Source organism: Emys orbicularis, chromosome 4 (assembly GCF_028017835.1).
Source record: "Emys orbicularis isolate rEmyOrb1 chromosome 4, rEmyOrb1.hap1, whole genome shotgun sequence".
In the NCBI taxonomy this organism is placed as follows: Eukaryota; Metazoa; Chordata; order Testudines; family Emydidae; genus Emys; species Emys orbicularis.
Genome location: NC_088686.1, coordinates 153,062,819 through 153,087,867, shown reverse-complemented (window position 1 = coordinate 153,087,867; position 25,049 = coordinate 153,062,819). Strand labels below are relative to the sequence as shown.

The 25,049-nt window shown below is 63.5% G+C and overlaps 1 protein-coding gene across 1 annotated transcript; it reads left to right on the top strand.

The window, feature by feature from the left end:
* Window positions 1-515: 515 nt before the first annotated feature.
* Window positions 516-25,049, top strand: PITPNM1 (phosphatidylinositol transfer protein membrane associated 1). Its single transcript, XM_065402674.1, has 23 exons — window positions 516-593; window positions 757-971; window positions 1,428-1,549; window positions 2,201-2,425; window positions 2,813-3,124; window positions 3,870-3,965; window positions 4,289-4,396; window positions 5,544-5,605; window positions 6,073-6,317; window positions 8,330-8,519; window positions 8,840-8,947; window positions 9,397-9,557; window positions 10,153-10,340; window positions 15,274-15,444; window positions 15,921-16,070; window positions 16,862-17,010; window positions 17,176-17,286; window positions 17,658-17,774; window positions 22,971-23,119; window positions 23,434-23,583; window positions 23,763-23,946; window positions 24,347-24,475; window positions 24,795-25,049. The coding sequence occupies exons 1-23, from the start codon at window positions 516-518 to the stop codon at window positions 25,047-25,049; spliced, it is 3,675 nt and encodes a 1,224-aa protein (XP_065258746.1).

The following is a 25,049-nucleotide window of genomic DNA, read 5'->3' as shown; positions in this document are numbered from 1 at the left end:
GTGGGGCAGGTTTGGTGGCCCAGGCCATGGGGCTGCGGTGCCCGCACTGCTGTGTTCCCTTGGCTCCGGGAGCAGCCCTCCCACCAGCCTTGGGCTGCCAGTAGTATCCAGTCAGTTTTGAGGTTGGAACTGGTCAGGGGCCCAACCTTGCCTGGATTGGGACCCAGGAGTCCAGACCTGTCCCTTGATATTGCAGGGCTGGGCAGGGTGGATGCAAGAGGACCTGACAGCGTGTGTGTGTGTGGGGTGGTGGTGGGGATGCACCCTCACCCTCTAGCAGCCCCCCCCCCCCATTCCCTGCGCATTGCATCAGGCAGGATGGATTTTTAAGCAGGTCACATGGGGATTTGCTTCTGGTTCCCCATCCCCCATCTGGGGGCCAAGCAGCCAGAAGGGAGGGAGGAGGGTTGGGGCAGGAGAGGATTAGGGATGGCCCCCTGGGGCGGGGGTCTGTGCGGGGCAGGGGCAATGGGGCTCTAACTTCTCGCCCCTGTCCGCAGGCCCCACCAGTCACCATGCTCATCAAGGAGTATCACATCCTGCTGCCCATGAGCCTCGAGGAGTATCAGGTGGCCCAGCTCTATATGATCCAGGTGAGGGGAGGGGTCTGTGGGTGCAGGGCGGGGTCTGTCTGTCTGGGTGCAGAGCAGGGACTGGGTCTGTCTGTCTGGGAGGGTCGGCACCGGGGGGGCGGTTGGGGTTGGGACTGGCGCCAGGGCCCAGGCTGGAACCAATGGGTCAGTGTCTCCCCTCCAGAAGAAGAGCCGGGAGGAATCCAGCGGGGAGGGCAGCGGGGTCGAGATTCTGGCCAACCGGCCCTACAGCGACGGCCCGGGAGGCAGCGGCCAGTACACCCACAAGATCTACCACGTGGGCTCCCACATCCCCAGCTGGTTCCGTGCCCTGCTGCCCAAGGCTGCCCTGCAAGTGGAGGAGGAGTCGTGGAACGCCTATCCCTACACGCGCACCAGGTGCAGCATGGCGGGGGGAGGGACAGGGTGTGTGAGGCCAGCTGGGGGCATGCAGGGGGGAGGGCAGGGAGCTGAGGAACATTGGTAGCAGTGTTCAGGGGCCTGCCTCCTTGCCCTGCCCCCTTGCCCCTGCTGTGTGGGTCTGTCGGGAGGACTTGTCCTGGGGCTGCCCCAAAGTCCCTTGCAGGGCCAGGGGACTGGCACAGAGCAGGGGACAGCCTGCGTCGCTGTGGGGCCCCATCTCATGCTGCACTGATGGCCCCAGGGAGTGGGATGTGGGGTGGGGCAAGACCAGGGGAGAAGCTGTGTGGGGTGGGGCTGGTGCAGGCCTGGAGTGGGATGTGGGGAGAGTGAGGCAGAGGGGGAGGTGGGTGGGGCAGGGGCTGGTCAGAGCTGGGGCAGGGCAAAAGCTGCCCATTTTCACCCCCCTGTTTCCCCATCTCTCCCATCTCCCAGATACACCTGCCCCTTCGTGGAGAAGTTCTCCATCGAGATCGAGACCTATTATCGGCCCGACTCCGGCAAACAGACCAATGTCTTCAACCTCACGGCGGCCGAGAAGAGGCAGCGGATTCTGGGTAAGCACTGCTTGTGGGGACACCCGATACTGGCTGGGCCAGTCTGCGCCTTCGCGCTCGGGGCACCTGGCGCCGGCGCAGTCCCGGTGCTGCTCCACCAAGGCGGTGAGGAACACAGCCGGCCCCCAGGGGAGGGAGCCTGTGACCTGCCCAGGCTGTGCTCCGTACTGGGACACGGGGCACAGACCTGCCTCACAAGTGCCTTAGTTGTACGGGAGCTCAGTGCTGGGGAAGGTCTGGCAGGTGGGGCCCAGGGGCTGGAGCCTGGAGAGCTCCCATTCCCTACTTCTGAATCTGGGGTTTGCTGGAGTGGGGAGAAGCTGTTGTCTTCAGCCCTGATGCTCGTGTGTGCTCTGTCCCAGAGTGCCGTGGGGCAGGGAGGGCAGAGTGCTGGGAAGGCGGGAGTTCTCCCCACTCTACCACCCACTAATCTTCCTCCCTTCTGTGCACCGCCCCCCCCACCCCCACCAACACTGCTCCAACCCCCCTGTTCCATTGCTCTGCAACAAAAACATTGGGGAATGGGCCCCAGGGCATTGTGGGGAATGGGGCAGGTATTTTCCCTGTCCCTGGGGGGCTGCAGCGGGTGAGACCCCTGGCACTGGGGCAAGCAGGTGCCGTGTGTGGGTGCTGACTCCCTGCTGCCCCCAGACACCATTGACATTGTGCGGGACCCCATCTCGCCCAACGAGTACAAGGTGGAGGAGGATCCCAAGCTGTATCGCTCGGCGAAGACAGGCCGGGGGCCGCTGGGCGACGAGTGGCTGGAGGGGGCCATGGCAGCCGGGCCCCTCATGTGTGCCTACAAGCTATGCAAGGTGGAGTTCCGCTACTGGGGCATGCAGTCCAAGATCGAGCAGTTCATCCACGACGTAGGTGAGCGCTGGCCCCAGTCCCCCCCACGGCTTCCCTGCCCCATAGCGCTGCCCCCCACCCACCAGCGCTCTCCCTTAGCCGTGCCACTGCGCCCTGCAGCATTGCCCCTTAGCTCTGCCCTGGTACTGCCCCCTGGTGCAGCCCCCGCCCCCCTTAGCCTCCAGGCCAGTGGCACTGCCTCCCATACCCAGCACTGCCCCTTCCTTGGTGCTGCCCTCCCCAACCCCCTGGCATTGGCCCTCCTACCACTGCCCCTCGGGCACCACTCCTTACCCTTTGGCTTTGCCACCCTACCTGGCATGACCCCCTGATGCTGCTCCCAGTGACTCCCCAGCCTCCTGATATGAGCTCTGGCTGCGCCGCACTTCCCTGCCCCTCCCCCCACAGGGCTGCGCAAGGTGATGCTGCGGGCACACCGCCAGGCCTGGTGCTGGCAGGACGAGTGGACGGAGCTGACCATGGAGGATATCCGGCAGCTGGAGGAGGAGACGGCCCGCATGCTGGCCCAGAAGATGGCCAAGTGTGCCGAGGCCGAGGAGGCGGCGGCTGCCCCCAGCGCCGAGGGCCGGGCTGAGCTGGGCAGCGCTGACGGGCAGGACCGAGCTGAGGGGCAGGGGCCACCCGACGCCTCCCCCGACGACGCCTTCGCCAAGCAGTGGTCCACGTCCTCCCGCTCCTCCTATTCCTCCCAGCATGGAGGTGAGGGGGCCGGGGCGGGGGTGGGTGCTGGGGGCATGTGGGGAGTGAGCTGGCGGGGGCAGGAGCGGGACGGGAGGTCTGACAGGAGGTGGGGCTGCTGGGGGTAGAGGCGTTGGCATGGAGCGGGATGGGAGCACTGGCTGGAGGGTTGCAAGGGGTGCTGCAGGGAACAGGGCGGGGCTGCTGGCAGAGGCACTGGGGGCAGAGGGGTGGGGGTCTGCAGAGGTCCTGGGGGCCGGGGCGCTCGGGGGACAGGGTGGTGCTGGCAGAGGTGCTGGAGGACAGGTATTCGGGGGAAAGGGAGGTGCTGGCAGGGACGCTGGGGGACAGTGGCACTCGGGCGGGGGGGTGGGGGTGCTGGCAGGGGCACTGGGGAACAGAGGCGCTCGGGCAGAGGGGTGGGGGTGCTGGCAAGGCCACTGGTGGACAGGGTGCTCGGGGGGAGGGGGGAGTGGGGTGCTGGCAGGGGGGCTGGGGGCTGGGGCATTCAGGGGGAAGGGTGGAGGTGCTGGCAGGAGCACTGGGGGACAGAGGTGCTCGGGGGGAGGGGTGGGGTGCTGGCAGGGTGCTGGGGGCTGGGGCATTCAGGGGGAAGGGTGGGGTGCTGGCAGGGGGACTGGGGGACAGTGGCGCTCGGGCAGAGGGGTGGGGTGCTGGCAGGGGGGCTGGGGTGGGATGCTGGTGGGAGAGCTGTGGGGAGGGCTTCCCCAGTCTCTGGTATCTGACCCCTGTCCCATTCCCCCAGGGGGGGTATCGCCCCAGAGTCTCTCAGAGTGGCGCATGCAGAACATCGCACGGGACTCGGAGAACAGCTCAGAGGAGGAATTCTTCGATGCGCACGGTACGGAGGGTGGAGGGGAGTGGTCCCCATTCCTGGCGGTTGGTGCGCCTAGATGGGGTCCCCCATTTCTCAGAAAGCATCTCTGCTGCGGGCGTCCCCTATTCCTACTGGCAGGTGTGCAAGTGGAGTTCTGCATTCCTGGGGGGTATCTCTGCTGGGAGGTCCCCCATTCCCAGGGGTGTATGTAGGGGGGTCCCCCATTCCCAGGGGCAGGTGCAAACAGAGTCTCCAATTTCCATGGGCGTCTCTCCCGAGGGTCCCTCATTCTTGGGGGGTGTCTCTTTGAGGAGTGTCTCAGTCTCATGACCCACCCTTCCCTCCAGAGGATCTGTCTGACAGTGACGAGGTCTTTGCCAAGGAGATGACCAAGTGGAACTCCAACGACTTGCTGGACACGCTGGACCGGCCAGGCGAGCTGGACGAGGGGCTGGGTAAGCGTGGGGCAGGGGAGGGTCGGGGCAGGGTAAACACAAGAATGGCTATAGTGGGTCAGACCAAAGGTCCATCTAGCCCAGTATCCTGTCTTCCGACAGTGGCCAATGCCAGGTGCCCCAGAGGGAATGAACAGAACAGGGAATCATCAAGTGATCCATCCCCTGTCGCTCATTCCCAGCTTCTGGCAAACAGAGGCTAGGGACACTATCCCTGCCCATCCTGGCTAACAGCCATTGATGGACCTGTCCTCCATGAACTTATCTAGTTCTTATTGGAACCCTGTTATAGTCTTGGCCTTCACAACATCCTCTGGCAAGGAGTTCCACAGATTGACACTGTGTTGGGTGAAGGAGTATTGCCTTAGGTTTGTTTTAAACCTGCTGCCTATTAATTTCATTGGGTGACTCCTAGTTCTTGTGTTAAGAGAAGGAGTGAATAACACTTCCTAAAGGACAGGAGAGTGGGAGGGTGGGGGGCAGGATAGGGTTGGGGGACAGGACAGCTGGAAGATAGGGGTGGTGAGGGAAGCAGGGCTTCAGGTGGGCAGGGAGGCAGGAGGGCGGGGGTTGGGATAGTGTAGAACAGGGGTCGGCAACCTTTCAGAAGTGGTCTTCATTTATTCATGGTATTTTAAGGTTTCATGTGCCGTGAATACATTTTACATTTACAGGGGCTGGCGGCTGGGACCCCAGGCTGGCAGCGGGCTGAGCAGACGGTCTGGGGTTCCCTCCGCCAGCCCTTGCCAGCCGGGGTCTCGGCCGCCGGCCCCGCTCAGCCCGCTGCTGGCACCGGGTTCCGTCCATCCAGGCCAGCAGCGGGCTGAGCGGGGCCGGCGGCGGGGACCCCAGGCTGGCAGCAGCGTGCCACAGTAAATCAGCTTGCGTGCTGCCTTTGGCACGCGTGCCATAGGTTGCCGACCCCTGGTGTAGAGGAACAGAGTGGTATGAAGGTGACAGGTGACATGGGTGGAGGGTGGCAAGAGGGTGGGAGGCAGGGGAGTGGGTCAGAGCACAGCAGGGCGAATGCTGGGGCCCCCGTGGTCCACCCAGCACCCCAGGGTAGCGGGGTTGGGATCCAGCAACTGGGCCCGGCCCCCAGGGCACTTCCCACGCCAGCACGCTCACCCGGGCTTTGTCTGTGCAGGGGACGGGACCGGTGTGGCCAAGCCCAGTGGCAATGGACTGACTGGGGCCAGCTTTGCCGAGGTGTGTGGCCCCCTGCCCCGGCCCTGCCCCCCACCCCACTTGCGGCCCACCTGGCGCTGGCTCCAGCCCTGCCACCTGTCTTGTCTCACCTGCCCTACCCCATCTGGTCTGGCCCTCTCCTTGCAACCCAGATGCCACTTGCCTTTTCCACTAGGAATCACCAGCCATGGCCTCCCCCGGCACAGACACCCCCGACCCCAGTGAGGGGCAGAGCTGGCTGCTCACAGTCCAGTGTGCCTAGGGCAGCTGTGTGGGGCCAAGCAGGGGCTCTCTGCCCCCAGCCCAGAGCTGCATAACCTGGCTAACCTGGCCTTCAGGGAGGTACTTCCCAAGTGCCCACTGTGGGCATCGTCTTCCCCTGCACCAAGGGACACCATTATCTCCCCCCCCCTTAGGGCCACGACCCCCCCACCACCACCATGGGCACCTGTCCCTGCCTCCCCCACTGACGGCATGTGTCTCCGCAGGGTGGCTCTGTGGAGAGCGTGGCGCAGGCCTGCCGAATCCACGCGCTGTTCCTGATCCTGCACAGTGGGAACATCCTGGACCAGGGTGCGGGCGAGCCGGGCTCCAAGCAGGCTGACGTGCAGACGCTGGCCGCCACCTTCGACGCCGTCGCCCGTGTGCACTTCCCTGAGGCGCTGGGCCATGTGGCGCTGCGCCTGGTGCCCTGCCCGCCCATCTGCGCCGCCGCCTACGCCCTGGTCTCCAAGTATGTCCTCCCTCCTGCAGGGGGCGCTGCCTGCAGTCAGGGCTGGCCCCAGTGCGGCGCTAAGGGTGCTCTGCAGCAGGGAGTAGGGTGGGGACTCCATCGGGGGCGCTCTCCCTCATGGCGCTAGGGGGTGTTGCACTCCCGTATCAGCAGATCAGGTGCCTGCTGGGCGTGGTGTTGCCCAGCCCTTTGTCAGGGTGAATAATAACTGCATTGATTGCCAGTTGATACTAATGTAATGAGCTGGGGGCAGTAGGGGTCTCGTCCCAGAACCAGGCTCCACAGAATTAAAACTGACAATGCAGTATCTTGTAGGGAACCGCGGGGGGATGGCAAAGACTCTCCCACTGAGGGCAAAGCAAAGCCATGGCGATTTTTAGTCACGCAATCTCTAGGCAGCAAAGCTCCAAACCCCACACAGATAGCAGGACATTTGGTGCCATTCCCTGCATGTGCTCATCTACTCACACCCTTCCTTGGGGACCTGGTGGGGAGAGCGAAAGGAGCAGCCGTGTCCCTGGCCTGCCCAAGGAGTCCGATGGTCCAGACCCCCGACGCCCAAAGGTGGGTGGTAGATAGCAGTGGAGAGTTGAAGGGTCGCTGATGGAAAGTTAGGCCCCCGCTGCATGGTGGCTTGGCCTGTTCTAGAGCCTGGGCAATATCACGAACATTCGCTCTGATGCCCAGCCTTCCGTGTCCAAATCTATCTTCCTCACCCTTGTAATATTGGGGTGCCCTTCTCCTGTCGGTTAACACATCAGTGCCTTTTAGCTCATTGTCATATAGGTCACCTATTGCTAGGGCCCTACCAAATTCTCGGTCTGTTTTGGTCAATTTCACGGTTGTAGGATTTTAAAAATCGTAAATGTCATGATTTCAGCTATTTAAATCTGAAATTTCACGTAGGGATCCTGACCCAAAAAGGAGTTGTGGGGGGGTCGTAAGGTTATTAAAGTGGGGGGGGGGGGGTTGCGGTATTGCTACCCTTAGCTTCTGCACTGCTGCTGGCGGCAGCACTGCCTTGGGAGCTGAGCAGCTGGAGAGCGGCGGCTGCTGGCCGGGAGCCCAGCTCTGAAGGCAGAGCCGCTGCCAGCAGCAGCACAGAAGTAAGGATGGCGCGGTATGGTATTGCCACCCTTACTTCTGCACTGCTGCCGGCAGACCTGGGCCCTCAGTGAGCAGCCGCCACTCTCCAGCCGCCCAGCTCTGAGGGGAGCAGTGCAGAAGTAAGAGTGTATAAGGTATAGCATTGCTACCCTTACTTCTGCACTGCTCCTGGTGGGGTGCCGCCTTCAGAGCTGGGCGCCCGGCCAACAGCCGCCGCTCTCTGGCCGCCCGGCTCTGAAGGCAGCGCAGAAGTAAGGGTGGCAATACCGTGACTCCCCCTAAAATAACCTTGTGACCCCCTGCAACTCCCTTTTGGGTCAGGACCCCCAATTTGAGAAATGCTGGTCTCCCCCATGAAACCTGTATAGGACAGGGTAAAAGCACATAAAAGACCAGATTTCACGGGGAGGGACCAGATTTCAAGGTCCATGACACATTTTTCGTGGCTGTGAATTTGGTAGGGCCCTACCTATTGCTCAGGCAAGTTGGTGGTTAGACCTCTGCCAGCGATTCTGTCCCCAAATACCCCAGCCCGGGATCAGTTCAGCGCTCCTGTGGTCACCTGGTACCGTTGTGTCCCAGCTCTCTCTCGAGCAAGCTCCCCAAACCTCGGGTAACGGCCGGGCCATTTTCTCTATGCTGAGGGCCACGGGCCTACTTTACTCATGCTGACTTGCTTAAGCCAGTGTCTTACAGGACACAGGCCTGTGGTTCCTTGTTACTGCTGAGCTAAATCAAAGGCTCCATGGGCTACAGTGGGTGGTGGTCCAGGGCGTGGGGCCCTGCCCAGTTGCCTGCGCCATCCCTCAGCTGGCATGGGAGGGGCTGCCTTCCGGCGATGGCACAGGGGTGTGGGGGTCTCCGGGCAGCAGCCGCCTCTCTCACCACTAACCCCTCACCCCCAGCCTCAGCCCCTACAGCCATGATAGGGACAGCCTGTCCAGCAGCCAGGACCACATCCCACTTGCTGCCCTGCCCCTGCTGGCCACATCCTCCGGGAGCTACCAGCATGCCGTGGCCACCACCATCGCCCGTGCCAACCAGGCCCACAGCGCCTTCCTGCACTCCACTGAGGGCTCCGGCTTCTGCGGCCAGGTGGGGGGGCGGCGCTGGGGGAGGCGACGGGGGGCACAGTTGGGAGGAGGGTGGGGCTGACGCTGTGGGGATCAGGGTGGGGGTTGGCTGTGGGGAGTGGGATGGGGGAGTTGTGAGGATGGGGGTCTCTGGCTGTGGGGCTGGAGAAGGGAGCACTGGCTGTGGGGAGGCGCTGTGAGGAGTGGGAGCTGTGGGGGACGCTGTGGGATGGGGCGCTGTTGGGAAGGGGGCAGTGGCTGTGGGGGTGGGGCAGGGCTGGGTGGGCTACGGCTATAGGGAGTGGGGTCCCTCCCGGATCTGACGGTCCCTCCCTCCAGCAGGTGGTGCTGATCGGTGACTGCGTGGGGGGCATCCTGGGTTTCGATGCCCTGTGCCAGAGCCGGGCGGGCACTGCGGGGAGCTGGAGCAGCAGCCGCCGGGGCAGCCTGGTGAGTGCCTGGGCCCCTGTTTGCCAAGGGAGCTCAGGTGACTCTGGGAGCCCCTCTGTAGGATCCCCCATTTTCACATCACTCTACACTGCCCTGTACCCACCCCCTGAGCGCTGGAGCCTGCTGGGCTGTCCGTGACCCCGACCCTTTCCATAGTGGGGAGCCCTGGTCTGGGATGGGGACGGGCCTCTGAGGGGTGACGGGGTCCAGGGCACGGAGGGCCCCCTGAGGTGGGGACGGTGCCCACGATGGGTGAGGGGTGGTGCTGGTCCTGTGATGGGTGAGTTGGGGTGCCCGCGATGGGGTGGGTGGCACTGGCCCCGTGAGGGGTGGGGTGCCTGCGATGGGGTGGGTGGCACTGGCCCCGTGAGGGGTGGGGTGCCTGCGATGGGGTGGGTGGCACTGGCCTCGTGAGGGTGCTGCCCTCTCACTGCTCACCCACTTCCCAGAACATGGAGCCGATCTCCCCAGAGCTGGGCAGCAGGAAAGACCCGCTGGCCGAGGGGGCAGGGGGGACGGGACGGGCCAGCCCCGAGCCCGGGGTACTCCCGCCCCCCCAGGAGCAGAGCGACGTGGACTCTGTGCACCAGCAGCACAATTTCCTGTGCAGGTGAGAGCACCCGGGGTGGGGGAGGGCTGCCCTCGATGGGTGTAGGGGGAAGGCATGGGGGGAGGGAAGGAGGAGGGGTGACTCCTACACAGGAGGCCACTGGCAGGATTGGAGCAATGGCTCTGGGCCCTATGGCACGGCTCACCCCTGTCAGGGGCAGGAGATTGACCGCATGAGACAGCTGCACCCCAACGCCATGGGAGCAGCACCATGTGGACATGCACAGAACCAGACCCCTGCCCTGGGGCCGGATAGGAGTCAGCGCCCCCTGGAGGGGAAAGGCCCCGTGTCCCATTCCCCACTCCCCGAGCCTGCCAGTCCCCCTGCCCTGGGGCTGGATCAGAGCCGGCGCCCCTTGGAGGGGAAAGGCCCCGTGTCCCATTCCCCACTCCCCGAGCCTGCCAGTCCCCCTGCCCTGGGGCTGGATCAGAGCCGGTGCCCCCTGGAGGGGAAAAGCCCCGTGTCCCATTCCCCACTCCCCGAGCCTGCCAGTCCCCCTGCCCTGGGGCTGGATCAGAGCCGGTGCCCCCTGGAGGGGAAAGGCCCCGTGTCCCGTCCCGGTGCCCACTGGCGCCTGCTGTTCTGTTCTCTCCAGCCTGCAGGCCAGCGTCCCCCAGGGGGAGGTGGAGTTGCGGCGCAGCAGCTGCTCCTCGGGCTCAGCGCTGGACGGGGGCGAGGGCGCGGCCGCCCGCCTCGACTTCAAGGTGTCCGGCTTCTTCCTGTTCGGCTCGCCGCTGGGGCTGGTGCTAGCGCTGCGCAAGACGGTCATGCCAGCCTTGGATGGTGAGGGTCCCCCCGCGCCAGCCTGCCCCTGCACCCCCACAGAGCTCCCCCAGGTCTGACACCGGGCCTCCTCTCTTCCTCCAGCGCTGACCCCCCCCCCCATGCTCCCCCAGCGCAGGCACTCATTCCCCCCTCCCCCCAGTGCAGGCACTGCCCCCTGGCACAGATTTCCAGGGGGTTCAGTGCCCTGGCTGTTACCCAGCGTGAGGGTAACTAAACCCACGGCCATGCCTGGGTCGGTGTACCCTTAGTGCGCCAGGCCCTCAGCTTAGCTTTTTCCAAGGGCGAGGCCTGTGGCTTCAGCCCTTGAGACTGGGCCCTGCTTCTCCCCAGGGCTCCCCAGCGGGTCCATGTGAGCTCAGGCCCCTGGCAGAACAAAGGGCCCCACAAGAATCTGCAGGGAGAGCATGCACCCTCTCCCACAGTCAGCATTTGGCAGGCCACTTGGGACCGCATGAGGAAGCCAAACTTCGTCACAGTGCCATTCCCTGCCCTTGCCCAGAGCCTCTGGGGTCCAGTGCCCCTGCCCGTGCCCTGGGCGGCCGCGCTCTGATCATAGCAATGTCGGGCTGGAAGGGGCCTCGAGAGGTCAAGTCTGTCCCCTCACACTGAAACAGTGCCAGGTAACCCTAGACCATCCCTGACAGCCGGGGCTTGTCCCACCTGCAGGGATGGGGATTCCACACCCTATCTTGGAAGCTGCCATGGCTCCCCAGGATCTGTGCTGCTCCCCAGCTTGTAAACCATCCCTCAGAGGAACCCTTGAGTGCACCAGCCCCCCAGGGATCCCACCCTTCCTCCAGTGCCGGCCACACAGCCTCACCGCCTCTGAGACAAAGCCTCTGGGCTCCAGCCGTCCTGCTCCACCCTGTGAGCTCTGCCCGGTGCATCCCACTGAGCCAGACCCCTGGGAGAGACCTGGCCGCTCTTCGGGGGCCAGTGCCCCCAGCTGGTGTTCACAGTGACACGTGGCAGCCTTTTCAGAACAGCGTCGGGTTATGAGTCACCTGGGACTCGGCCTGGGGAGGCCCTTAGGGCCACAGATAGAAAGACAGGTGAAGACACTGTCCAGCTGGCCCGGCCATGGCCCCTCCACCCCAGCCGAGCTGCCCTGCGATCCCTTTGCTGGCTCTCTCCCCCGTCTTTGCCCATCCCGGGTGAGAGCTGGCTCCTGCAGAGCCCTGCTGAGCTCACGTGTGCCACCTGCCAGCTTCCCTGGGTCCGTATCAGTTGTTCGGTCCTTGGGGCTCTTGTGGAATGGGTCAGTTTCAGGCAGTCCTTTACCCCACAGCACCCCCTTCGTACCACCCCAAGGAGGGACGTGACACGACACCTCGGGTTCCCTGCTCTGCTCCAGGAGCAGCTTAACCCTTTTGTCCCCATTGGGTACCGGCCCCATGACAAGTCAGTCCCTGCTCTGCAGATCACTCATCAAAATACTGCAAAGAATTCCCACTTCGGCACATCAGCCTACTCCAGAGCTTCACTAGCCCTAGACTTAGAAAGGCCTGTCTAATACCTAGCCTAGATCTCCCTTGCTGCAGGTTAAACCCAGTGCTTCTTGCCCACCTTCAGTGGGTGTGGAGAACAGTCCTGGTTATAACAGCCCTTAGCATAGCTGAAGACCATTATCAGGTCCCGCTTCAATCTTCTTTTCTCAAGCCTGAGCATGCCCACAAGGAGTCTCTGTCCCCGGTCACAGCCGCGCTGGTTCCGCGTCCTCTCGCGTTGGCTGCCAGGCATTCATGGAACCAGTCGCTGGGCCCGCCCCCTGCTCATCAGAAGATAGTCCTCAGCATCATCTTCAGGGTCCCATAAAACCTCTCCACTGGCCCATTGGACTGAGGGTGCCATGCAGAAGCCTGGCGGTGTTGGTACAAACTGATAAATTAAAAAGTAGTAATTCACCAGCACCAGATGGTATCACCCAAGAGTTCTGAAGAAATTCAAATATGAAATTGCAGAACTCCTAACTGTGGTAGTTAACCTATCATTTAAATCAGCTTCTGTACCAGATGACTGGAAGGTAGCTAATGTAATGCTCGGCTCCAGAGGCGATCCTGGCAATTACAGGCCGGTAAGCCTAACTTCAGTACCAGGCAAATTGGTTGAAACTATAGTAAAGAACAGAATTATCAGGCTCATAGATGAACATGATGTGTTGGGGAAGAGTCAACTTGGCTTTTGTAAAGGGAAATCATGCCTCACCAATCTACTAGAATTATTCGAGGGGGTCAACAAGTATGTGGACAAGGGGGATCCAGTGGATATAGTGTACTTAGATTTTCAGAAAGCCTTTCACCAGTTCCCTCACCATAGGCTCTTAAGCAAAGTAAGCTGTCATGGGATAAGAGGGAAGATCCTCTCATGGAGCAGTAATTGGTTAAAAGATAGGAAAAACAAAGGGTAAAAATAAATGGTCAGTTTTCACAATGGGGAGAGGTAAATAGCGGGGTCCTCCAAGGATCTCTACTGGGAGCAGTGCTGTTCAACATGTTCATAAAGGATCTGGAAAAAGGGATGAGGTGGCAGTTTGCAGATGATATAAAATTACTCAATATAGTTAAGTGCAAAGCGGACTATGAAGAGCTACAAAGGGATCTCACAAAACTGGGTGACTAGGCAACAAAATGGCAGATGAAAGACAATGTTGATGAGCACAAAGTGCATTGGAAAACATAATCCCAACTGTGGATACAAAACGATGGGGGTCTAAATTAACTGTTGCCACTCGAGAGAGAGATCTTGGAGTCATTGTGGATGGTTCTCTGAAATCATCCACTCAGTGTGCATCGGCAGTCAAAAAAGCAAACAGAATGTTAGGAACCATTAGGAAAGGAATAGATAAGACAGAAAATATAATGCCACTATATAAATCCACGGTACGTACACACCTTGAATGCTGCGAGCAGTTCTGGTTACCCATCTCAAAAAAGATATATTAGAATTGGAAAAAGTACAGAGAAGGGCAACAAAAATGCTTAGGGTATGGAACATCTTCCATATGAGGAGAGATTAAAAAGGTAGGGACTGTTTTGACTAAGGGAGGATGTGATAGAGTTCTATAAAATCATCAATAGTGTGGAGAAAGTGAAGAGGGAAGTGTTATTTACCCCTTCACATAACGTAACATAACCAGGGGTCACCCAATGAAATTAATAAGCAGCAGGTTTAAAACAAACCTAAGGAAGTGCTTCACACAATGCACGGTCAACCCGTGGAACTCGTTGCTGGGATTATTCTGAAGGCCAAAAGTATAAATGGGTTCAAAAAAGAATGAGATAAGATCATGGGGAGTAGGTCCATCCCAGGCTATTAGCCAAGGTAGTCACAGACGCAACTAAACTTCTGACCACCAGAATCTGGAACTGGATGACGGGATGGATCACTCAATAATTGCCCAGTTCTGTTCGTTCCCTCTGAAGCATCTGACACCAGTCATTGTTGGAAGACGGGATACTGGGCTAGATGGACCATTGGTCTGACCCAGTGTGGTCGTTCTTATGACCCACAAGCACCAGAGAAAGGTTGACATGAAATTAGCCCACTGCTCAGGGTAGCGAGTGGTGACATACGCCACCACCAGAATGTATTTCTTCCCTGAGCAGAGGAGTGGGGGGGGAGAGGGGGGAAGGAGGCTGTGCTCTGGGCCTCATGCCGGCAGCCACCTTCCGAAAAGGTTCCTTTTGGGACTGTTCATAGTCCCCCCCATCAGCCCCTCCCAGTTGCCCACGTGGCTCAGGAAGGGAGTGAGGCTACACAGCCCGCCTGCAGGGGGATCCGGTTCACAGGCTGCCTCGGAGGGAAAGGATGCACCTTGAACAGGGTCACCAATCCAGCATCTCTGTCCCAGTGGATCTCTGCTACACAGCCTCTTGCTCCTCAGGCCTCCATTGGCAGGGCCTGCTTCCCCTGCTGCTCTTTGGCTGCTTGCCCCGCTCAGCCAGCTCCTGCCGCTGCAGCCCCGGATGCCGGCCCTGCTCTAGTTCCTGGCTGGGGCCGCTGCGGCTGTCACCCTTGGGTTCTCGCCTCTCCTCTGGGGCGTCTGGGTCTCCATCCCGGCGGCTGGTGGATTGGGCTGCTCGCAGAACCTCGCCTGGGATGGAACCAGGGTTCTTTGCCAGATGGTCCTGGAGCAGGCCTCCCAGTGTCTGCACTGCTCTGCCATCCCCCTCGTGGGGAGTCGTTTAGATGTCACTTCTCCTGCCGTTTCTTTTTTCATAGGCTCCTAGATTCCCAGGCCAGAAAAGCCCATTGTGATCAGCTAGTCTGACCTCCTGTCTAGCACAGGCCGGAGACCGGCCCCAAAATAATTCCGAGAGCAGAGCTTTTACAACAAACGTCCCATCTTGATTTAAACAGTGGAGAACCCACCACGGCCCTTGGCAAATGGTTCTAAGCTGGTTTCTGTTGCCGGGGCCACTTGTTGCGGGAAATGACTGCTGCGTACAGCACCCACTGCTGGCGTGGATTTCCAGGGTCTCTGCTTTGCCCCAGCCTTTATACAGACACCTCTGGGGTGTCCCCTTCATTGAGCCAGGGCCGGCACCATTGCTCCGAGAGAGGGCCTCTGGCACCCCTGCTTCTCCCCGCAGCTCTCCAACAGAGAGGGGGGGCCCTCATTCCCCTAGGTGCCAATCCCACCCCCTGAAACATTTATTCCCCCGCCGCGCTGCCCCCCACCCCGGTTCATGGGCCTCTCCCCCCCGTTTCGCTCACTCCCCCTGAATTGCTCACATCCCCCCCAGGCACAGGGGCTGCTGCCCCCCCATCGCTTGCCCCCCTGCATCACTGCTCCCCTCCCCTGCTCACTCAGTGGGTGACTCTTCCCGCATTGCTTGCTCACCCCCCATTTCCCCTCCCAGCCGAGGTGCAGGGGCTCACTAACGGCCCCCTCCCCCGGCGCAGGCATTTAACCCCCCTGTCCCTGCAGTGGCCCAGATGCGCCCGGCCTGTGAGCAGATCTACAACCTGTTCCACGCAGCTGACCCCTGCGCCTCGCGCCTGGAGCCCCTGCTGGCCAAGGCCTTCCACGCTGTCCCCCCCCTGGGCGTACCTCGCTACCAGAAATACCCGCTGGGCGATGGCACCTCTGCACTGCTGGGTAAGGGCTGGGGGGGGGGCAGGATCCCTTTGGGGCAGTCTCATTGGGAGCACGGGGGCCCCAGGGGCTGGGGTAATATTGTGGGGCAAGGAGGGGACAATGGGGTTTGGGGGTTCCCTCTAGGATGTCCCCGTGAGGTGGGCAATTGGGGGCAGAGGGGCCTGGGACAGTGGGGGTTTGGGGGTCGCCTCTGGGATGTCCCCTTGAGGTGGGCAATTGGGGGTAGAGGGGCCTGGGACAGTGGGGGTTTAGGGGTCCCCTCTGGGATGTCCCCTTGAGGTGGGCAAGTGGGGGATGACATACTGGAGGTTAGGGGGTCCCTCGGGGCCAGTGAGGGTAAGGGGCCCCCTCAGGGGGGCAATAGGGGCCAGTGGGGTTTGGGGGTCCCCTCTGGGTTGTCCTTCAGGGGTCTGTGGGGGGCAGGGTCCCTGGGGTTGCTGTGCTCACCCTGCTCTCTCTCTCTCTCCCTGGCTCAGCTGAGGCCCTGCAGACTCATTCCACCCTCTTCCTGGGCGACTTGGAGCTGACGGCGCCCACCACCCCTACCAGCTGTTTTGGGGGCTTCTGGAGAGGCAGCGAGACAGGAGAGCCTCCCGCTCCCTCCAGCACCAGCGAGGTCGTCAAGAGTGAGTGTGACCCTTCCCCCGTCCACCTAGCTCCTTGCCTACCCCCCCCCCCCAGCACCAGCAAGAGTGACATGGGGGAGTCGGGGGGATGCAGCATTGAAGGGGGTACAAGACAGGAGGCTGTGGGATATGGGGTAGGTCTGGGGTGCTGGGCTGCAGGGCAGGGGTTGAGGGGTAGGGGCAGGTCTATGGTGAGAGGTTTATTAGGGCAGGGGGTGACGGGTAGGGGCAGGTTGGGTGAGGGATGCAGGGTGGAAGGGGCAGAGTACAGGGCAGGTCTGTAGTGGGGGGCTACAGTGCAGGGGTGAGGGGTTGGGGGCAGGTGGGGGGGCTGCAGGGCAGGAGGCAGCTCAAGGGTGGGTGGTGTAGGCCAGGGGATGAGGGGTAGGGGCAGGTCAGAGGTGAGGGGCACAGGGTAGAAGGGGCAGAGTATGGGGCAGGTCTTGGGTAGCGGGGACCAGGGTAGAAGGTGAGCGGGTAGGGGACAGGCCTGGGGTGGGGGTACTGGGTGGAGGGAGTGGGGTACAGGGCCGATCTGGGGAGGGGGTACCTGGCAGAGGAAGCTGGGGAGGGGGTACCAGGTGGAAGAAGCAGGGTACATGTCAGTCTGCGGAGGGGGTACCGGGCGGAGGAAGCTGGGTACAGGCCGGTCTGGGGAGGGGGTACCATGCAGAGGAAGCGGGGGTACCGGTCCAGTCTCTGGAGAGGGTACCAGCCCAGTCTGGAGTGTGGGGACCGGGCGGAAGGACCGGGCCTGGGTACGAGTTCTCCTGACACCGCTCTCCCCGCAGTCCTGGAGCGGTGGTGGGGCCTGAAGCGCATTGACTACTCCCTGTACTGCCCCGACGCGCTGACCGCCTTCCCCACCATCACCCTGCCGCACCTCTTCCACGCCAGCTACTGGGAGTCCTCCGACGTGGTAGCCTTCATCCTGCGCCAGGTGTGCTGGGGGGATCTGGGAAGGGAGGAGCCAGCGAGTGTCGTGAGCATGGTGGGGAGCGAGCAGTGGCCGGTGCCCTGTGGCCAGGGGGCTGGTGCCTTGCGGCGGGGAGGGGCGCGGGCGGTGGCTGTGGCTGGGGGCGCTGAAGCCGTGCTGCTATTGCAGGTGATCGAGAAGGAGCGCCCCCAGCTGGCGGAGTGCGAGGAGAGCTCCATCTACAGCCCCGCCATCCCCCGCGAGAAGTGGCAGCGCAAGCGCACGCAAGTGAAGATCCGGGTACGCGGCCTCCACCCGCCTGTGCCCGAGCAGGGGGCTGGCTGGGGGGTGACGGGGGCCTGGGCAGGAGATGGTGCTGCTGGGGTGGGTGGGCAGAGGAGAGTGGGGGTGAGGGCGGTGGGGGGCCCAGGTTGAGGGGTCTGGGGGGAGCGAGTGGGGAGGTGGGATTGAGTCCTTGGATTTGATGGCTGGGTTATGTCATTGGGGTGATGCAGGGTCAGCAGTACACCCCTGGGCCCCCAGCTGTGCTGGGCCGGGCTCCTGGGGCACGGGGCTCAGGAAGGCCCCCCTGGGATGGGGGGAGAGACCCCAGCAGCCCTTGGGGGGGGGAGGAAAGCAGGCACCACTAACCCCCCTGCCCTGCCCCGCAGAACGTGACGTCCAACCACCGAGCCAGCGACGTCATCGTGTGCGAGGGGCGGCCCCAGGTGCTGAGCGGGCGCTTCATGTACGGCCCCCTGGACGTGGTGACGCTGACCGGGGAGAAGGTACCGGCGCTGTGGGGGAGAGGCGAGGTCCCGCAGGGGGGCTGGGAGGGTGAACCCTGGCACTAGTGCCCTGGGGTGCCATGCAGCTGTGGACTCCGTTCCTGGCTCCCTCCCTCTGTCTGCCAGTCCAAGGCCAGAGCCCCAGGTCTCTCCAGCTGGCATTCCCTGCTATTCGGTGTCCATTGAGGTTCTCTGTTTGCATTCTCTGTTGGTCTGGGTCGGTTTCGCCCAGGCCTTTGATGACCCTTTCCCCCCCCCGCCCCCCCCCCCCCCACAGGCAGTCGTGTGACACGAACACCTCAAGTCTCCCGCTCGCCCCCCCGAGCAGATTTAACCCTTTTGCACCCACTGGTCAGCCATGCAAAGTACAGGGGGAAACTGAGGTACGCTTCGGACTCATAAAAACATTAGAAAACTCTCACTTTGTCATAGGGGATGAGGAGGATCAGGAGTCCGTCTGGGTGCCGCAGCAGGTGCAGGGTGTGTGTGTGTGTGGGGTCCGTCTGGGTGCCCCAGCAGGTGCAGTGTGTGTGTGTGGGGGGGTCTGGGTGCCGCAGCAGGTGCGGGGTGTGTGTGGGTCTGTCTGGGTGCCGCAGCAGGTGCAGAGTGTGTGTGTGGGGGGGGTCTGGGTGCCCCAGCAGGTGTGGGGTGTGTGGGGGGGGGTTTGGGTGCCACAGCAGGTGCAGAGTGTGGGTGTGGGGGTCTGTCTGGGTGCCCCAGCGGGTGCGGGGTGTGTGGGGGGGGTCTGGGTGCCCCAGCGGGTGCGGGGTGTGTGTGGGGGTCCGTCTGGGTGCCCCAGCCAGTGTGGGGTATGTGTGGGGGGTCTGGGTGCCCCAGTGGGTGCGGGGTGTGTGTGGGGGGTCTGTCTGGGAGCCCCAGCAGATGTGGGGTGTGTGTGGGGGGTCTGGGTGCCCCAGCAGGTGCGGGGTGTGTGTGTGGGGGTCCGTCTGGGTGCCCCAGCCAGTGTGGGGTATGTGTGGGGGGTCTGGGTGCCCCAGTGGGTGCGGGGTGTGTGTGGGGGGGTCTGTCTGGGAGCCCCAGCAGATGTGGGGTGTGTGTGGGGGGTCTGGGTGCCCCAGCAGATGTGGGGTGTGTGTGGGGGGTCTGGGTGCCCCAGCCAGTGCGGGGGTGTGTGTGGGGGGTCTGGGTGCCCCAGCGGGTGCGGGGTGTGTGTGGGGGGTCTGGGTGCCCCAGCAGGTGCGGGGTGTGTGGGGGGGGGTCTGTCTGGGTGCCCCAGCCAGTGCGGGGTGTGTGTGGGGGTCTGTCTGGTGCCCCAGCCAGTGCAGGGTGTGTGTGGGGGTCTGTCTGGGTGCCCCAGCCAGTGCGGGGTGTGTGGGGGGGTCTGTCTGGGTGCCCCAGCGGGTGCGGGGTGTGTGTGGGGGTCTGTCTGGGTGCCCCAGCCAGTGCGGGGTGTGTGTGTGGGGGTCCGTCTGGGTGCCCCAGCGGGTGCGGGGTGTGTGTGGGGGGGGTCTGGGTGCCCCAGCGGGTGCGGGGTGTGTGTGGGGGGTCTGTCTGGGTGCCCCAGCGGGGTGCAGGGTGTGTGTGGGGGGGTCCGTCTGGGTGCCCCAGCGGGGTGCGGGGTGTGTGGGGGGGGGTCTGGGTGCCCCAGCCGGTGCGGGGTGTGTGGGGGGGGGTCTGTCTGGGTGCCCCAGCAGGTGCGGGGGTGTGTGTGGGGGGGTCCGTCTGGGTGCCCCAGCGGGTGCGGGGTGTGTGTGGGGGGTCTGGGTGCCCCAGCCGGTGCGGGGGTGTGTGTGGGGGGTCTGTCTGGGTGCCCCAGCCAGTGCGGGGTGTGTGGGGGGGGGTCTGTCTGGGTGCCCCAGCGGGTGCGGGGTGTGTGTGGGGGGTCTGGGTGCCCCAGCCGGGGGGGGTCTGGGTGCCCCAGCGGGTGCGGGGTGTGTGTGTGGGGGGTCCGTCTGGGTGCCCCAGCCAGTGCGGGGTGTGTGGGGGGGTCTGTCTGGGTGCCCCAGCGGGTGCGGGGTGTGTGTGGGGGTCTGTCTGGGTGCCCCAGCCAGTGCGGGGTGTGTGTGTGGGGGTCCGTCTGGGTGCCCCAGCGGGTGCGGGGTGTGTGTGGGGGGTCTGTCTGGGTGCCCCAGCGGGGTGCGGGGTGTGTGTGGGGGGTCTGTCTGGGTGCCCCAGCGGGTGCGGGGTGTGTGTGGGGGGGTCCGTCTGGGTGCCCCAGCGGGTGCGGGGTGTGTGTGGGGGGGGTCTGGGTGCCCCAGCCGGTGCGGGGTGTGTGGGGGGGGTCTGTCTGGGTGCCCCAGCAGGTGCGGGGTGTGTGTGTGGGGGTCCGTCTGGGTGCCCCAGCGGGTGCGGGGTGTGTGTGGGGGGTCTGGGTGCCCCAGCCGGTGCGGGGTGTGTGTGGGGGGTCTGTCTGGGTGCCCCAGCCAGTGCGGGGTGTGTGGGGGGGGGTCTGTCTGGGTGCCCCAGCGGGTGCGGGGTGTGTGTGGGGGGTCTGGGTGCCCCAGCCGGGGGGGGTCTGGGTGCCCCAGCGGGTGCGGGGTGTGTGTGTGGGGGGTCCGTCTGGGTGCCCCAGCCAGTGCGGGGTGTGTGTGTGGGGGTCCGTCTGGGTGCCCCAGCGGGTGCGGGGTGTGTGTGGGGGGGGTCTGGGTGCCCCAGCGGGTGCGGGGTGTGTGTGGGGGGTCTGTCTGGGTGCCCCAGCGGGTGCGGGGTGTGTGTGGGGGGTCTGTCTGGGTGCCCCAGCGGGTGCGGGGTGTGTGTGGGGGGTCTGTCTGGGTGCCCCAGCGGGTGCGGGGTGTGTGGGGGGGGTCTGTCTGGGTGCCCCAGCCAGTGCGGGGGGTGTGTGTGGGGGTCCGTCTGGGTGCCCCAGCCAGTGCGGGGTGTGTGTGTGGGGGGGTCTGGGTGCCCCAGCAGGTGCGGGGTGTGTGGGGGGGGTCTGCCTGGGTGCCCCAGCGGGTGCGGGGTGTGTGTGTGGGGTCTGTCTGGGTGCCCCAGCGGGTGCGGGGTGTGTGTGGGGGTTCTGTCTGGGTGCCCCAGCAGGTGCGGTTTGTGTGTGGGGGTCCGTCTGGGTGCCCCCAGCCAGTGCGGGGTGTGTGTGTGGGGGTCTGTCTGGGTGCCCCAGCGGGTGCGGGGTGTGTGGGGGGGGTCTGGGTGCCCCAGCGGGTGCGGGGTGTGTGTGTGGGGGGTCCGTCTGGGTGCCCCAGCGGGTGCGGGGTGTGTGTGTGGGGGGTCCGTCTGGGTGCCCCAGAGGGTGCGGGGTGTGTGGGGGGGTCTGTCTGGGTGCCCCAGCGGGTGCGGGGTGTGTGGGGGGGTCCGTCTGGGTGCCCCAGCCGGTGCGGGGTGTGTGTGGGGGGTCCGTCTGGGTGCCCCAGCAGGTGCAGAGCGTGTGTGTGTGGGGGTCCGTCTGGGTGCCCCAGCAGGTGCTGCCCCCATGTAAGCATGAATGGAGGAGTCAATGTTCTGAATTTGCCACCGTGCTGGTTTGATTTTAAAGCTGAAATCTAACGAACTGGGTTTGCCTCTTTGCTGGGTGTTGTAGCCGATATTCCAGTGGAAGCTAAGAGGAGAACCCCTTTTACTGAGCCCAGGGAGCCTTAGCTACTAATTAACACTGGCCTCTTCTCAGATCAGCGCTCACCTCGGACAGCATTTCTCACAGCAGGACACGCGGTTATTCCCAACCAACCCGTTTAGTAATTGGCCAGAGCCACCGTAGCACACAATCAGCAGTGCACCACTTGAGCGTAGCTACAACCAGCGTTTCAGGTCTATCCCGCACAGCCTTGCAAGCAGTACCGCAGGGTTGAGGACGAGCGGTTAGACCAAGGAGCAATGCAGAACACCCGGGTTTCTTTATAATCATCACTCGGCAATTCTTCCGCCCCAAACGCATGGACACCCCTGCCCAGGATTTCACCCAGGAGGAAGGAAGCGCTTGTCTTTAGAGCCCGTTACACCGTGCTCCCTGCTAAGGGAGTGGATTGGTCCCAGAGCAACCAGCTTAGATAGCAGCAGAACTGCTTCACGGTAGAGTTCAATCCTGAGGCCTACAGAGAAAAGCACGCAAAACGCGGTGGTTAAATCCAGCACACGGCTGCCCGAGGTATTGCTGGGGCGTGTAGACTCACCAAGCCAACCTGCAGCTATTTCTGTTAAAGAACAGCGGGGAAATGAAATCTCACCACTTCTTCTTCTCCTGCGAACCCTGGGCTGGGGGCGAGTCATTCATCTCTTGGTGCCGGGACCGTGGCTGAGGGGAGAGGCTGCCCACGAGGGTTCAGCTAGCTCTGGGGTCCCCCAGGGTGACCTCGGTTTTATATGCCACCTTCCAAATTGCTCTGAGCTTTCCAGCTCTCAGTTCCTCTGCTGTCCAGGAGATGGCGGTGGTGTATGACACATTGCAGAGAGAGAGGGGTGTTGCTTTGATTCATGGCCAGGCCTGGTTCATAATTAGCCCAGCCTGGGATCCCCCCTCTCAAGCAATTTCTCTTAATGTTCCAGAGTCCGACCCTGGTGAGGGGGCCTCTCAGCCACCCTCCGGGTGCCGTGCAATTCCTGTCACTCCTAGAGAGCCCCAGTCACTTCCAAAGTGCACACACCAAACCCTGACTGATCCTTGCAGTCTGGTGGGCCCAATCCCCCGGCCCCAGATGATCCCTGATACCTTTGCTGCTTCACCCAGGGTCTGAGATGTCCCAGGGAGGAACAAGACGGAGGGTTGGCGAGGAGAGGGGTGTCTCTGTCTCCCAAGGCAAACGGCTGCACGCCGGCGTCAGGGAGGGCTGGCTGGTTAAGACTTCTTGGGCTCTCAGGAACTTTTTTGGGTCACCCAGCAAGCCGGTCCCAGCTGCCTTAAACTTACCTCTTCTCCCCTGGCCCTTGGCTCACACCTGGGAGCAGCTGCTCTTCTCTGTCACCTGGCAGGGGCTCTTAGCTAGACGAAGCGAGCTGGACGTCTCGTCCATGAGTGAACTAGGGCAGTCTTTGGGGTGAGGGTCTGACAGCAGCGGGGAGATCCCTTCGCAGGGATCACTCGCCTTTCCTGGAAACGGTGTCATTTAGCTTTAGCTTAATTCTAGACTCCGAGAGGTAGCCGGGCTCTCCAGACGAGAGGTCTCGGCCGCTCCAAGGGGAAGCTGGACGCCTGCACAAGGTGATCTCGGATCCTGGCCGGGCCGGGGAGCCGAGAGAGCGATGGCTGTTAAGAGCCGACGTTAACGTCTGTGCGGCTCCCCGCAGGTGGACATCTACATCATGACGCAGCCGCTGTCGGGGAAGTGGCTGCACTACGGCACCGAGGTGACAAGCAGCAGCGGGCGCCTGGCCTTCCTCATCCCGCCCGACAAGGCGCTGGGCATCGGCATGTACCCCGTGCGCATGGTGGTCAGGTGAGACCCCCGCCCTGCCCTGCCCGGGTGCATGTGACCCTGGGGAGGGGAGACACAGGGCCCAGGGGGGAGGGACATACTGGGGAGTGGGGCTGTACCAGGAGCCTGGCAGGGAGAGCCCTCGGGGGGGAAAGCAGTGTTGGGAATGGGTGAGGGGAGGCTGTTGGAGGCAGGGGACCCCCTCTGGGCAAGGCTTGCGGGACACCCCCCTCCCCCGCAGTGTGTGTGGGGAGGAGAGGGAGATCTATGTGCGGGGGGGATGTCTCTGGGCTCCCCGTCCTGCTCGGTCCCTGACGCCCTCCGCTCCCGTGCAGAGGGGATCACAGCTATGCCGAGGCCTTCCTGACGGTGGTGGCACGCAGCACCGAGGCGGTTGTCTTCAGCATCGACGGCTCCTTCACGGCCAGCGTCTCCATCATGGGCAGCGACCCCAAGGTGCGGGCAGGCGCCGTCGACGTTGTGCGGTAGGTGCCCCCAGTGACCCCTCTCCCCCGCCCCGGGTAAACCTCCCACTCCTGTCCCTACGCCCAGCAACCCTCTACCACCCTGCTAACCCCCTTCCCGCTGCTGTCCTCTCAGCTCCTGCCCGCCCCCCAGCTCCCCACGACCCCCCCCCCGTGATGCCCGTGTCGTGTCGCCCCAGGCACTGGCAGGACTCAGGGTACATGATCATCTATGTGACGGGGCGGCCCGACATGCAGAAGCACCGCGTGGTGGCCTGGCTGTCGCAACACAACTTCCCGCACGGCGTCGTCTCCTTCTGCGACGGCCTCACCCACGACCCCCTGCGCCAAAAAGCTGCCTTCCTGCAGAGCCTGCGCACCGAGGTGGGGCCTGCGCCCAGCGCCGCGGGGGACAGGGCATAGCCAGGGTTTGGGGGTGACGGGGGGCAGGCCAGGCCAGGGCTCAGTCAGTGTCAGGAGCGGGCTGGCGCAAGGGGGCAGGGTTTGGGTGGTGTGAAGGGTGGAGCTTGGGAGGTGCAAGGGGGCGGGGCTTGGACAGCACAAAGGGGTGGGGCTCATGCGGCATGGGGGGTGGGGCTCAGGTGGTGCGAGGGGACGGGACTTGGGATGGCACAAGGAGGTGGGGCTCGGGGTATGGGGGTGGGGCTCAGGTGGCATGAGGGGGCGGGGCTCAGGTGGTGCTAGGGGGCGGGGCTCGGGCAGCGGGAGGGGCTCAGGTGGTACGAGGAGGTGGGGTGCCAGGCTGAATACCCATGTGCTGCAGGCAGAGGTCACCATTGTGGCTGGCTATGGCTCCACGAAGGACATCTCGGTCTACAGCTCCCTGGGGCTCTCGCCCACCCAGATCTACATTGTCGGGCGCACCGTCAAGAAGTTCCAGAACCAGTGCCAGGTACGCGGGCACCAGGGGGTACGAGCTGCAGTCCCCGGACAGGGGACTGGCTGGCTCAGGAACTGGTACATGGGGTCTTTCCCCTCTAGCGGGTGCTGGCTCCAGTCTGGCCCCAGGGCAGGAGACTGGCTGGCTCAGGGGGGTGGGGAATGGGACACGGGAGCCTTCCCTTCCAGAGGGCACAGAGCCCCTGGGCCAGAAGGGTGGGAGGCAGTGGTGCCCATGGCCCTTGGGGGGCTGGCATGCGGACAGTGGGGGCTGGGCCCCAGCGCTCCCCCGTCCCTCTGTCCCCACGCTCGGTCCGTGCGTCTGTCCGCAGTTCTTGTCCGAGGGCTACGTGGCGCACCTGGCCCAGCTGGAGACGGCATCGCTGGCACATTCGCCCAAGGGGGCACCGCGGCCCACGCTGGGCAAAGGCACCTACGGCTGCCCCGCCCCCGTCGACTTCCTGCGCAAGCAGAGCCAGCTGCTGCGCTCGCGGGGGCAGAGCCAGGCGGAGCGTGAGGGGGGTGCCCCAGCACCGCCCCGCGCCAAGGCCCGCAGCATCAGCCTCAAGCTAGAGAGCGAGGAGTGA